Below are 15,000 nucleotides of genomic sequence, written 5' to 3' on the forward strand. Positions count from 1 at the left end.
TTCCCTTGTTGAATCGGCCGGACTGGGGGAATTTCTGGTCTAAATCAAATATAAACTTGGAGACCAGCGTGAGGAGAAATGTCAGTGGAGAAACAGCAACGGAGGGATACAGTTACCTTTAAAAGCTCTCGCCCCCTCCACCATATGGCAAACCTCACATCCAGGACTATAACCACGTTACACAGTCCTCCCATTGAAAATCATTAAGCCGGAGTTATACTCGGTTGCGCTCCGGGAATAGCCGATCTATAGGCTCACAGCGTGTCACAGTCTGACCCGTTTGTGAGCTTGTAGATCTGCTCTATTCGTTGCGCGACACCGGCGCGTAAGTAAGTATAAATCAGCCTTAACTTTGACTCCAAGACTTACATTGGGTTTCATGCCCGGCCCTGCTCAGCAGTGCCTTTTAAAAAGTTTTTTCCCTGGGCCCACACAGTGCGTGTGTCAAACACAATGGTCACACAGGCTCCGTGATCTGGTATTGCTGGAACGACTTGGAGCAGGAATACTTTAGTTCTAGACATGCTTATACTGAGACACACAAGCATGCTCCTGAAGCGCGCGCACACACACACATACACACACACACACACACACACACACACACACACACACACACACACACACACACACACACACACACACACACACACACACACACACACACGTGCACACACGCATACGCACACACATTCTGTACAGCTAGATGTTTATAACAGAAGGCTGATTCAGCACAATCCATTCATGCATGCCTTTTGTTGTGCACAGCAAATACATTTTGACAGGAATTATGATTTTTAAAACTGACAGAGGAAAATAGCACGTGGACCCGACATAGTCGACAGTTTTCATTCCCAATAGTCAGACGCTATGTTTAGACCTGGGAAGTGTTGTGGTCGAACAGATTGTAGGGACTTAAAAACATGTGTACTGCTTGGCATATGTTATTTCTTTCTTTTTTTCAGATAATGTTTCCACTTTTAGGGTCTAAGTACAACTTCACTGCGAGTCCGCATTATTTTTGGCCAGTTCGGTAGTTGATCTGATTGGTCAGTTTGTTGCCGAGCGCTGCAGCCAACTTGGAGTGTTGGCTGTTGGGTGAATGTGAAGGGATTCGGCGCTCCGGTGGTGCAGTGGCAAAGTCCCTGCCCACCACCACAGAGGTTGTGGGTTCGAATCCCCCACCGCGGTGCATCCGGCTTTGTCGGGCGTCTATGCAAACACAATTGACCCGTGTTCAGGGGAGGGAGGGAGATATTTGTCACTGCATGTATTCCTACGAGCTGCAGGCGGCACCTGTCAGCAGGGAGTGTTGGGAGGGAGGAGTAGGACGAAGGCCCTACGTCCTCCCGGTGGGGGCTCCTCTCTGGCAGGTGAGTCAGTAGGATACGACAGCAGTGACAACACAAAAATGTGTGTGGGAGGAATTCATTGGCATAATGACTAGATTGGGGAGAAAAAGGCAGAAGGAGCGAGTGCATTTTGCGGCAGCGGAACTGCCGCGGAACTGCCGGTGGAGGAGCGGCAGCTGCCGGCAGTGACTGCCGGCGGTGGAGCGGCAGCTGCCGGCGGAGCAGCGGAACTGCCGCGGAACTGCCGGTGGAGGAGCGGCAGTCAACTTATTTTTTCCGCCGATAAAGTATAGTTTTGGACCATGACGGAGGCGCGCCGACTCAGCAGACCTTGAGGCCAAGGAGTCGCGCCCGAGCGCCTCCAGGCGCGAGTGCCCGCGACGACCGGCCGATGGTCTGCTAGTCGACTAAGCGCCGTCCGAGTTATGTACCGATAGGCACAGAATCGTAAATAATATTGGTGGGGACTGCGTTACACAAACGCAGCACACTCCCAAAGCTGGCGCCGCCGGCAGCTCCGCGGCAGCTGCCGTTGCCGGAAAATGCACTCGCTGTCCCTCGAAAAAGGGGCAAAAAAAATTTGGCCACTCAAAAAAATAAAAATAAAAGAAAGAATATGAAGGGATCAGCAAGTGCTTGCATGTACTGTATGCACATGTGCACCCTGATTATAAATGTGTACATGCACTAGGCTGGGACGATACAGTATATCGATACAGGTGAATATCGCCGTTCTACTTCTTGTATCGAATTGTATCATTGTTCATCGAATCGCATTGATTCAGTGACTCGTATCGTACCGTATCTATTCGTGAATTTATTTTGACGTGTGCCTTTTCATTTGTAACCTTTTAGGGCATTGCATTATGCATAAACACATGTCTGTGCCATGTAGCATGGGATTTATATATAAAGACCTCTATCCATATCTTTGTACTTTGACTAAACTGATGATCACGTATATGCCCATACACTTACAGTGTGGGTATTCATGTGTATGTATGCACGTGCGTACAGTACAGTATGTGTGTTTGCCTGTGTGCATGTGTCTCTGCGTCTGTGTGTCTTTCTCAGCACGTCTGTGCGTCCCTCTGTCGGATCAAAGGGTCCGTCGTGGCTGACAGCGCAGCGGTTGCAGTGTCACACAGTCAGCCCTTCAGGAATGTTCTGTGGTCCAGGGATGGGCAGTGGAGCCTCATTAGTGGGTCCCCCCCCACTCCCCCCAACCTGTCAGCCTGTGTTAGCCACAGCCTGCCACAGACGCACGCTGGGGGAGCGGCTGCTTCCTGTGGATGATTTCCTGTCTGTTTGTCTCACTGTCTGGATGGATGGGTACCTGGCTAACTGTCTAGCTCAGTTGTTCTCTCAAAGTTTTAATTTCAAAGACCCCCATAATTCCGAGTGTACAAATGGCCTGTTTGGTTCCATTTCGTGCACTCTCAGAGTTACAGACCTGTACGGGTCCATTTGGAACCCCCTCATGGCACCCTGCAGGGTCTCACCCTCAGGGACCCCTGCAGGGTCTCACAGAGATATAGGCCGTATTTTGCCTATATCTCTGCCTGTCACTGTATGCCAACATTGGCAAAGACTTACTTCATTGCTAGTTCATTCAGAGAGACAGAAATCTCTCTACATTCCTAGACACACACATGCATCTCATCATAGATGTGTCAGAGCACTAAGGTTGCCCGCAGCGCAGCGCGCCCCTGGAGCACTTTCGCGGTTCAGAGCCTTGCTCAAGGGCATCGGTGTCAGCAAATGCATTTTCTGGCCACTTTCCCGCCAGCCGCGCGCATGTCCTCCTCTGAAGAGACGCGACCGTGGGTTCAAAGGTCGCGCGCGGGTGTTGTCTCTTGCTGTATTCACAATTAACCCCGTTGAGCGGGGCTTCCCTCTGTTTTCACACCGCACAGTGGTGATGGAGCTCAGGAAAGGGAAATATAAAGCACTTGGAACAGCACAATGCTGAGTGGACCCTCGCAGCCCAGCCCAGCATGCCCACCCGCCTGAAACGCAAACAAACCAAGGACGCTGCGGTCTGAGGGAAACTTTCTATCTCCGCACACATTCTCCCTTTTCTCTTCTGCAGTGATTTGCTATTAACCCATTCGATCCGGGAACGCATCTCTGTCCTTTTAGATTACTTTGGCTATTCAAAAATAGCAGATATACAAGCTCATAGCGTAGATCTGCTATTTTTGAACATTTGTGCAAATCTTTAAATATATATATTTTTAAAGCGAACATTTGTAAAATATTTTGCTCCAGGGACCCCCAGAAGCAAAGATTTGAGTTACAAATGATCGCTTAAAAATATATGTATTTAAAGATTTGCACGGTTGTTCAAAAATAGCAGATCTACAACCTCATAGCGCGGCACTCGGTGCCACGCTATGAGCTTGTATATCTGCTATTTTTGAATAGCCAAAGAAATCTAAAATGACAGAGACGCGTTCCCAGACTGAATGGGTTAAATACATGACACCGTCGCCCAATGACAATCGGCTGATCGGCGAGCTCACAGTGTGTCACCATGCGATTCATTGTGAGCTTGTAGGTTTTTTCTGTGTGACACCAGCGCGTCGCAAAAATGATATTTTTGAGAATTCTCACCTACTTAATGTGGTTAAATAGGTTTCATACATGAATTACTACATTTAGGTTTGATATTAACATATTCAACTGTAGCTTGGGTTCCTGTGCTGTTCGTGTATACAGTATATAGGCTAAGTGATGAGAACACTTTGATTGATCGATTGGTTAGTTGGCTGGTTGGTTGGTTGATTGATTGATTGATTGATTGATTGATTGATTGATTGATTGATTGATGTGTTTTTATTTACAAAAATGCATATATACAGTAGATGAACATATATTTGTACATATCTGTCATAAAGATAAAACACAAAGTAGCTCAAGAGATAAAGTGTGACCAATCTGTACATTCAGTTTTTTTCCCCCTAAAATGTCTGACCATTATTGGCATGTTTCAGCTTTCCAGATGGTAATTGTGAGCTCTGGATCTACTGACGTTATTATGGGTTTTCATTGAATGACAGGATTATTGATTTATTTTTTTAAATTGAATACCTGTTTATTCAAATGACAGATTATATATAGTCCAGGGATCTCACATCAAGAGCCCCTAAATATATACGCTCCAGGTCAGAGGGCCCATGAGGGTAGATTTGTGTTGTTCTGTATGATATACTGCCATATGTCATGTGTGTCTACAATGTAGGAGGGAATTTAACATTAGGCAGATTGAAATCTAGGTTCAGGTATGAAGCATTACAGAATAACCATACATTCTCACAATGTGCAAAATAAATAGTAGGGTGAGTCCTTTAATTTAACCACTTAAGCCCTATATGCACTTGTCGGCGTACAATAAATATTTAAAATAGCCGATCTACCAGCTCAGAAAAATGGACGAGGACAGATGGACTGACAGAGTTTTGTTCATTTTATGGTAGGATTATTATTGAAAATGTGCCCAAAATTGGGACGCCAGGGTTAATGTGGTTAAACCCCCTGGAGCACCATACTTAAGGTACCAGTGGTGTGGTCCAACATAATCATTAAATACTTCAACCATATATATATACTTAGTTGACCAGGGTCCCCCAGGGGTCTATAGAAGGGCCGCTCCTTTTTTTGCCTCTGCACCAAATCTTTTTGCCAAAAATAGCCAATCTACACGCTCATAAAAGCGTTGTGTTGCGACGTGTTGTGAGTTTGTAGATCGGTCATCTTTGCCAAATGTCTTGCCCGGGAACAGGGCCACTATAGGAGGATCCATGTGGTTAAGGCATTTGTGAAGATCCAAGGCCACCACTCTCAAATAGACTCTCTCTCTCTCTCTCTCTCTCTCTCTCTCTCTCTCTCTCTCCCCCAGGTGATGGCGATGATGAGTTTACCCTCTACCCCGCTGACCTCTTGGATGACATGTGTGCGTCTGACGGAGACCCCGCGCCATCCTCGGCCCTGGCAGAGGACCCTCCGTCCCCGCCCCTCTCCGCCGACGAGGAGGCCTCGCCCCAGCCTCCTCACCCCTCGCCCTACCTCCACCCGGCCTTGTCCTACGTTCCCCCCCAGGAGGAGGACACCCTGCCCGTTCCTCCGGACTTTGAGCTGCGAGAGTCGGGCGTTCCGGGAGCCGGCCTGGGCGTCTGGTCCCAGAGGCGAGTGGACGTCGGCGAGCGCTTCGGACCGTACGTGGGGGAGCAGAAGCCCTGTCTCCGAGACCCGACTCAAGGCTGGCAGGTAGGAACCCGAAAAGAACAAAAGAAAAAATGAATACGCCCGTCCTCTAAAACTGTGGGTTTCAACCCTTTTCATATCAAGGACCATTATTTATTCGGCATTTGAGCCACGGAACCACCATTTGATGAGATTTTGCCTCTCAGACCCAAGACTTCGAATATTTTGTTATCATTGGATATGATTTTGTCCACAATTCCACGCTGTATTGATGTTGGTCAATAATGTAACTCTTGAGAGCGTAAAATGAAACCAAATGACCCGTAAGCCTTGAATTCATGGATTTATTTTTATTTTTGTGGCATTCCTAAGCCAATAATTTGATGACCGGGTGTGTATCCGGTAGGAGACACAAATAATCTACTTTGTGTCTCCTACCGGATACATTAGCCGGTAGGAGACGGGAATCAAATTATTGGCTTAGGAATGCCACAAAAACAAAAATAAATCCATGGATTCAAGGCTTCATGGGGTGTGCAATTGATAGAAAATAAGTAATTTTTTGGGTGAACTCCTCCTTTAAAGATCTATAAGGGTCCATTTGGTTACCAACTCTCCCTCATTTAGCTGGGGACACCTGGAACCCCCACAAGGACCACTGGTGGTCCCCGGACCACTGGTTGAGAACCACTGCTCTAAAATATCGAAACATAAAAGGTTTAAACCCCTTGAAGAAAAACATTGTGACGTCATACAGAGGCGCTTACGAGAATGTCTGCGTGGAAATTTGAGAATGAGTCTGACTTGGCCTCATATAGCAAGAGCACACTGCTCCGTTCCATGTGAACTTTACACAAAGTCATATTTTCAGGGATTTCTTTTTTCCCTCCATTCCCACATTGACTTTGAATTGGTTTTGTGGGTACTAAACCTTTAGTTAAAGTGATAAAATTCATTGAAAACACTGTGAAGTTGGAACACAAAAGCTTACTCTGATGGGGGACGGGGTACGGGGGCTCCTCTGTGGTCAGTCCACATCTTTCTGGTCGCTCCTCTCTCTCTCTCTATTTCCACCCATGTCGTCATGTTCAGATTTAGCCACAGTGTTGCCGCTGCTGTTTGTTGCCCAGTGATGTCATGTCAGCTCGGGGAGCCGAGGGTCCTTGCTCTTAACTCAATTAAAATGAAAAGCTATAAATCCTGCCTTCATCCCAGTTAGAGACCCACTGCGGCCATTGGCCAATCACATATTGGTCAGCCGACGCACAAAATCGAAGGCAGGGTCACAGGACAAGGTCAAAGGTTAGGTGTGGTCTCAGTCATTGTCAGGCCTGTTTGGTTTTACTGAGCAGGAGAGAGGTGGGCGAGGGGGGGGGGGGGGGGGGTAGCGTATCAGCCTGATTGAGTCTCCCTAAACAGATCATCTCTAATTTGGATGTGAGGGCTGTGAGTCCGCAAACCCACTTATAGGACCTTTGTACCTTTTGTAAAAAGAGAACCAAGCTTATTAATGATGGCACACCATGCCGTCAGAGCGTGAGCAGCAATCCCCCCTTCTTACCAGCGTCCCCCCCCCCCCCAAACCCTTAAGCTCATTTTTATGCTTTCTGACTCAGAATGTGTTGGTAGAATATCAGCATAACGTCGGCTCATATAAATAGTTTTGGATTTGGCGCTGGTCGTGCTGTTGGGCTCGCATCATAGAGCGCTCGGTTCTGACTCGGTGGTTTGGGCTCGGACCAGACTCAAATAAATAATTCACTCCCTGTTTTTTTATTCTTTTTCTTATTTTACTCTGGACTCCCCTTCCTCCTGGAAACAAATTCTCCTTCATTATCTACCGCTCTGTGAGACTCAGCACATCAATTCCTCTAACAGCGAAATAAAAATCTTTCTAGTTTTTCCTTTTTTTCTCTTCCCCACGTTTTGCTAACATTGGGTTTTAATATGATTGAAAAAGTCCCTGTCCCTCCCAGAGAGATTTACGGCCGCTTGAACAAGCTCTCAGGGTTTTCTTTTTCTTTTCTTTTTTTTTCCCAGGGAAGGAAATAAAGGGGAAAAAAAAGGTTTCATGAATTTTAATCCGGTGGTAATTTATGGGGAGCTTGAATAATATGTATTTAAAAAGCTGAAGAGCCGGGAGTATGTGGAGGGGTTGAGCGGGAGAGAGAGACAGAGAGAGAGAGAGAGAGAGAGAGAGAGAGAGAGAGAGAGAGAGATGGAGGGGGAAAGATGGGATCCCGGAGAGGCAGCACTGTATCACAATGTTTAATTACCTGCCTGACAGCGGGCTATAACTCTTTCCATTAAGTAAATAAGTTGTAAAGAATTTATGATGAAATGCCACATTATTCAGAACGGATATTCAGTGATGACATCCCCCGGCATTAAATATGGTAAACGCCATTAAGCCCTCCCCGATACCCCACTCCCCCTCCCCCCCTCCCCACCTCACGGCCGCCCTATCCCGTCTGCCACCCATCCCTTGCTTCCCTCGCAGCGCACCCCCCCCCCCCCCCATCCCTCGAGCCGCCACCCCCCCCTACCCCAGGCCCCCTCCCCCGCCCGTAAAGCGTCAATATGCCAATAAGCTGGTGGAGGGTCTGTAAAAATAAAATTGATTTGGTAAATGTGAGTTAAGATAGATATGTGTGCTTTCATCATCAATTCTTGCGCGGCGCGTGCGAGGTGATGTCACCGGCCGGGGAGCGATAAAGTGGTGCGCCCATCTGCTGGAGCGGGTTGATGGAGGGCCACTGTGCAGCACCCGGCCCGCTGGTGACAGACTGGGGGAAGTTTGTCACCAGGGAGGCCACCGCTCCTCGACGCCATCAACATAAATTCGGGGCTTTATTCATAAAGGGGAAGGGTGAGTTATGGCCTCCATGATGTTTTATGAATACAGGAATGGTGACTTATGGGAAAGATAGGTTCGGTAAATAAAAAGGGAGAGAGGCTGCAGAGGGTCTGTCAGGGCCGGCCGGGACGTGCAGCCCACCGCAGCGCAGGACGGGAGCTGACTCTGCCATTAGCGTGTGTGTGTGTGTGTGTGTGTGTGTGTGTGTGTGTGTGTGTGTTTGTGTGTGTGTGTGTGTGTGTGTGTGTGTGTGTGTGTGTGTGTGTGTGTGTGTGTGTGTGTACAGTATGTGGTATTGATGTATTTCTTCATCATGTGAAGTTAGCAAAGAAAGAAAGAAAGTAAGAATGACCGAATTACTTGCCATGTACAGACTGTATGGCCTTTTACCTGCCCTTTACTCTAGAGCTCACTCTAGAATATGTGAAAAGGCACAGAATGTCACAGAATGTCCTATTATTGCCTGTACCACTTTCCCCTGGTCGACTTTGAGCAAATCATTGGGGTCAGTTCCTTTTAAATCCAATCAATTCAGATGCAAATTGCGACTATGGAGAATGTATGAATGATTAGCCTTTTATTGATTTACATGTACATAAACTTAACCATATTATACAAATGTGGGGAAAAATGAAAAAAATACAATTTCATATGATTAAAACATACATTTTGAATACATTCTCTAAATAAGTGAGTTGACCTTACGACCCTTAGCATTTGTCAAAGAAAGGCTGGGGGGGAGGGGGGGGGGGCATAAAGCTGACAGGGGCAGCAGGACTAGAGGTCGTCGAGAGAGAGACTATATAGGAGAGATGAACAGTTTACAATGAACTCTACCTCAGTTCTGCAATCCACTTAACTCTACAAACTGTTCATGTACACGGTAAAAGTCATTGGTGTTCATTTAACTCTGACAGGGTCCAAATAGACCTGTAAGGGTCCATTTGGGTAGCATGGATAAATAAACAAATTTGCTTTGTATTTCTGTTCTTCGTGGCTAAATTAACTTTGGGAAAGTCCAGCATTTATTTTAGTTCCTTTGAAAATAAGTTGCAAAATATAGATACTAATAACTACTCAAATTGATCATTTGTCATAATTTGAGTTCATATGTGATATGATAATAATGAGCCGCCCTGCTCACCATCATTGTCATGTCCTCCTTGTTTTTGTTTTGGCTCGCTTATAGAAACTCCTCTTAACACCCGGATGCCCCCGTCAGTCCATATTGTGCAGTCTCTCTCTGTCTCACTCTTTCTGTCTGAATCGCTGGGCACATTGAAATTCAAGCTCTGCTTGTGTCTGTCCTCTTCTCGCCAGCAACCACAACAATGAGACAGAAGAGAGTGAGAGTCCCAGAGAGAGTTATCCTGGACTAAATGAGCCCGCAGGCTCACCCATACGCACTGCCCCGTGGGATTATGGATCCTGGCTTCTTAGAGCCAGGTTTAGAAAGCCGGGTGGTGTCCCCCCGTTGTAGGAGCAATGGGCGGGGCGGGCCAGTGGGGGGATGAGGGGGGGGGGGGTCCTCAGAGCTTTTGTGCACCTCTCGAGTGAGAGGCGGAGGTAGAGGTGGAGATGGTTAGAGGTGGAGGAGTAGGAGAGGGCAGGGGAGGAGATTAACAGTGCCAGTGAATGGGAGAGGAGGATTAGGTGGTTGGGGCCGGGACGTCCCTGGCTCTGCCTGTCTCTTGGACTGCCTGAGAGGCTGCTGGTCCTGAGAGGATGGAGGGATGGGTGAAGGAGATGAGGAGGAGAGCGGTGGAGGGCTGTCCGGCCCGGGGCTCCGAGGGGCCCGTGGGGGGAGGTCCCTCATTGACACTTTTGTCAGCTGAAAATGTTGCAGGTGCAAGAATCTTTTCTTTTTGTATTACTATTATTATTATTATTATTATTTGTTAGCATCCTGTACTCTTTCTCTCCATGTTTTAGGAGCCGTCAGTCTTATTTCCAGATTGACATTTAAGTATGCAATTTTGAAAATGTACAATGGGTTCTGAATTGGTTTTATGGGCCCCAGAGTCATAGAAACTACTCAGCACATAAAAGGTCACAGAAACCATCGACTCAGTAACAATGTCAATATAAAGGAAATAAATGCATCCGGTTTTAACACAGTACAAGTGTTGCTGCTCTCATGTGCAATGGCAATAGTTGGAACAGGACAAGGTAGAAAGAGACCAAGAGAAAGAGAGACAAACTGAGGAAGAGAGAGAGGGCAAGAGAGACAAAAAAGGGTAAAAAAAAGATAGAAGAAAGAGTGTGTGTGTGTGTGTGTGTGTGTGCGCGCACACTCGCTTGCATGTCTGTGTGATAGCGTGAGAGTGGGAGTTTGTGTGTGTGTGTGTGTGTGTGTGTGTGTGTGTGTGTGTGTGTGTGTGTGTGTGTGTGTGTGTGTGTGTGTGTGTGTGTGTGTGTGTGTGTGTGTGTGTGGAGGGCGTTTCGAGAGGGCGTGTTTTTTGTGCACGGGATAAGCTGCTGTCCTGAATGAATGCAGATGTCTCTGACTTGACTGTCCCCCCTGTCTCCGGCAGTTCTGACGGGGCCTGTCACCTCTCTCTGTCACTGCAGTGAAAGAGCCACTCTTAGTGGCTGAGCCCAAAAAGGGTCCGTTAATCCCCGGCCCCCTGCCACATCCCCATCCACTGTCAGGAGAGATGGCTCTCCCCACAGCAGCGCTTAGAAAGGCAGGCGTATATAGGGATGAACCTCTCTGTCACTCACGTACGTACCTCTCAATGGACACACACACATTATTCGCACAAACTACACACACTTGCATGAACATGTACACACTGACTTTTTTAGAAATTCAAAGTGGGGAAAGTCCTGCTTTTTCTTGCTATATAGGAGACTGTGAATGCGGGGGGGGTATCGGCGCATTGTTGTCGTGTGAACACAACGGCTGTGCTGACGTCATCCGCAGGGCTGACGCCTGTTCTCCCCAGAGAAACTGCTGCTGAGTTTTGTAGTAATGACTGAGCAGTTCACAGAATACTCAAGGGCCTCATTGGCACTTAATGAATTGTAGAGAAAACAATAAAAAAACATTAAATGCCTCGGCGTGCGAGCGGATAGCAAGACGTGGGATTGTGAGGCTAAGCTAGACAGAATGTTCTCGACAAGTAAGCCTGTACATGAGTCCTATTCTAGTCTCTGAAGTGGAAGGAAGATATCATTTAATTACTGCTGTGGATACGAGATATCATTTAATTATGCTCTCCTTGCTATCGCGCACATAGTATATTATAATGACAGCTGAGCCGCTATGAGCCCAGGCCCTGTGTGCGGGCATGGATTAAGGTTTGAGCTTGTCCTGGGTCTATGGCTAGGGAAGCAGGAGATAGGGATGGTTCTGTCGGCTGAGGATAAGTTCCATACTGGATTTCCATCTGGAGAAAATTGTCCAGGGTATTAGGGTAAGGGGAGGTCCCCCTGTGCAAGGACCAGCACTGACCCCGACCATGGCGTAAAAGAAAAATGGCCGCCGTGTGAGTATAGTCAATGTTGGACTCGGTTCGGGGGCCGGTGATGAACCTAGGGCGAAGTCTGCATCATTGCCTGTGTGTCGAAGCAATGGGAAACAGCTCTATTGTTCTAATAAAGCCTGGAGCAGCGTGGCTGTGGCTTGGGCCTCGGGGACACCTCCTCGTTCCCCTGCATTGTGTTGGAGACGTGGCCAGCCATGATAATCAGCTTACTGGACTAATGTGTGTCCCAGCTCCAGTTTCTGTTCCAAAGTCAGTTAGCCCTTGATCCAGTCTCAAACAAGGCCAGTTTTAGAACTAGTTCCTCGTTTTCCAAACACAGCCCTGGTCCTAGACAAGCCCCTCACAACACTACAGCACAACTCCACTTCACTAAAATCAACATGGTCTGAATCAGCTCTACTCTGCCCCATCTTCTGTCCAGATCAATCTTTACACTTTATTTAGCAGAGCAAACGTCAATAATAATACATATAATAAATGATATAATCATTTATTAGGTTTTATTCAGAGGGTTTTCTACAGAAATATTGGAAACTCAAAATAAATATAGGCTATTAAGTGAGTCTTAACATCAATCCGCAGCAAGCACGATAACTAATAGTAAGATGTGAGCATCCACATTGATGTTGTCGTTATAGTTGTGGTGAGTACTCTGATATCCACTTGAACGATTTTAAAACAATATATTTAGTTATCGTGCTTGGTGTGGACCAGACCTATATTCAAACTAGGAATGTGTAATGCTCTACTATCAGCAAACACACAGTTTATGTTTCTGCTCAACAATTGGAATTCAACTGAATTGAGAGTGAATGGCCCCTGACCATGGTGAGTACATTGTACGTGTGTTAGTCTGCTGAGGCACCAGGACTCCTCTAGCCCCCTGGCTTCCTTCTTCTCGTGAGTGTGGAGTGTGTGTTTGGCTCCCCCCAATTAAAGGGCCCCAGAGATGTCTGCAGTGTGTGTGTCTGTGTCCGCGTTTGTCTCACCGTGGCCTCTGTCAGGGGAGATGAGCTCTCCATCCAGTGCAACTGGAGCTTGATTGTCTCTGCAGGAATGCTGTCCATTGAAAATGAAAAAGACAAAACAAGCTGGGGGTTCGTCTCCCTGCCTCTTACTTGATTAGTAATCCCTTTCGTTGGGCTAATCTGTCATGTTTAGTGTTGCCGAGTTACGCAGTGGGGAGAGAGAGAGAGAAAGAGAGAGAGAGAGAGAGAGAGAGAGAGAGAGAGAGAGAGAGAGAGAGAGAGAGAGAGTTCCACTCCATCAATGGAATTTTACACTTTGTCTGGAAGTTACTTTGCTCTAACAGTCAAGATGGAAAAAAAAGAAACTTTACAAATTTCTGATTTCCTCTTCACCCCCCCCCCCCAACTCCCTCTCCTTCACGTCCTCTCCCTCCTCCATTCTCCTATTCCCTTATTTCCCCCTTACTCACCCCCTCCTCCCCTCTCTCAGTATGTCTGTGAGTTCCCAGCGGGGAGGGGAAGCTAGGTTAACTAACTGAACAAAGTCAGAGTGAATTGAGAAAGGACAAAGGCGGCCATTAGGGGGGCAGTGCCAGAGGAAGGTGTAGGGGGCAGGCACAATGCCAGGTGAAGGAGGCTCTCTCCAGAGGGTGCGTCCGAGCAAGGGCAAAGGTCTCGGGCGCCACTATGGCCAGAATACACCTACGCCGACCGGCGGCCGGCAACACCGCGATTCTGAGCGGCACAGGTCAGCGTCGATCCCCTCAAAAAAAAAATATCTCTGATTGAGCCCAAATACATTTTGCAGATGAATCGGCTCCTCATTTGCATTTTCTACTTTATGGACTAGAATAATCACCCAGTAGATTGCCTCAGCAAGGTCAAGTCAATGTTTAGAGCAGTGCTTCTCAAACCTTTTCATTTCAAGGACCCCCAAATTAATATGTATTTTGCCATGAATCAGAAAATATGTTGTGCCAGCTGGGACCCCATACAAGTTTTGTGTTGTAACATTTTTGCAACCTGTTTTTACCTCAGCCATAATATTGTCCCGTCTGGGCTGCATCCTAGGTGTGCAGTTGTGAATAAACCAAGCTCTGAATGACCTCTGTCTTTCTTGTGAGTCAATAATAGTATATTATATATATTATAATATATATATTATATATATTATATATATTATATATATATATATTATATTTACATTAACAGTGCATCCCAATAGCCATGCTGATAACACGTATTCAATAGGCTGATAACAATAACATCAGGTGGTCCGTTACACCACACATGCAGGTGGTCAGTTTTACTATATTTTCTTTAACAGTGCACACAGTAGTTAAAAAATGAAAATACGAACGCCTTGTACCACAATGAGTCACCTTTCAGCTCATTGGAACTTTGAATTGTACAGACTATCCATTATTCTCTTGAAATCCTGTAATTGTGAATTTTCATTCGAATATAGGTCTATCTGTACAGTACCTATGTTTGGTGTAGCATCAGTTTATTATGCCATTATGACATTGAAATTGTCACTGTGGAAAGACCCTTGTCGTTTTATTTCTGTCCCCCACTTCCGCCCCCCTCTCTCCTACTGAGTACTCAACTGTTGACCAGTTGCATTTTGTGTTTTAGATAACTTAGTGAAGTTAGTTGACTTTGACCCATTGATGCTTTGGGGTTGGCTGATTATTATCTCTGAGAGTACGGCATGTTGAAATAACCATTCAAATATCCCCTTTAACCAAATCTGGCCAATTTATTGGTTAAATATTTTTGGATTTCCATGTAGTAGGTCTACTTGTCTTATAATAATTAGGTATTCACCATGTGTTGTGAAACAGAGGCTAGGCTAGCTATTCACTGTCAGCAGACGATTTGGATAGGCCTATCGCCTTCCTTTTTACTATAAAATGTTCACCAATAAATATTCAATCATCGGTTTGCAGGTAACATATGGGATTATTTTATATAGGAACACAAAACAGTTAGCCTTTCGTGTTTAATATTTTCTTTATCCATGTGTTCTTTTATTTATTTGTATTTCCTCCAAACTTGACTGAGATGCCTTTTCTATTCCTTTGGGCATTTCAATGAAAAAAAAAGAAAATAAATAGACCCCA

General features: G+C 46.2%; 1 protein-coding gene across 8 annotated transcripts in view; it reads left to right on the plus strand.

The window, feature by feature from the left end:
* Nucleotides 1-15,000, plus strand: part of mecom (MDS1 and EVI1 complex locus) — a 230,739-nt gene that overhangs the window by 63,681 nt on the left and 152,058 nt on the right. For all 8 annotated transcript variants that reach the window (XM_080429014.1, XM_080429017.1, XM_080429016.1 and 5 more), the window contains exon 2: nt 5,254-5,621. In XM_080429014.1, coding sequence (XP_080285140.1) covers nt 5,254-5,621 — 368 coding nt within the window. The remainder of the gene's footprint in view (nt 1-5,253; nt 5,622-15,000) is intronic.

The sequence above is a fragment of the Gymnoscopelus braueri genome, assembly GCF_963280865.1.
Source record: "Gymnoscopelus braueri genome assembly, chromosome: 5".
NCBI lineage: Eukaryota > Metazoa > Chordata > Actinopteri > Myctophiformes > Myctophidae > Gymnoscopelus > Gymnoscopelus braueri.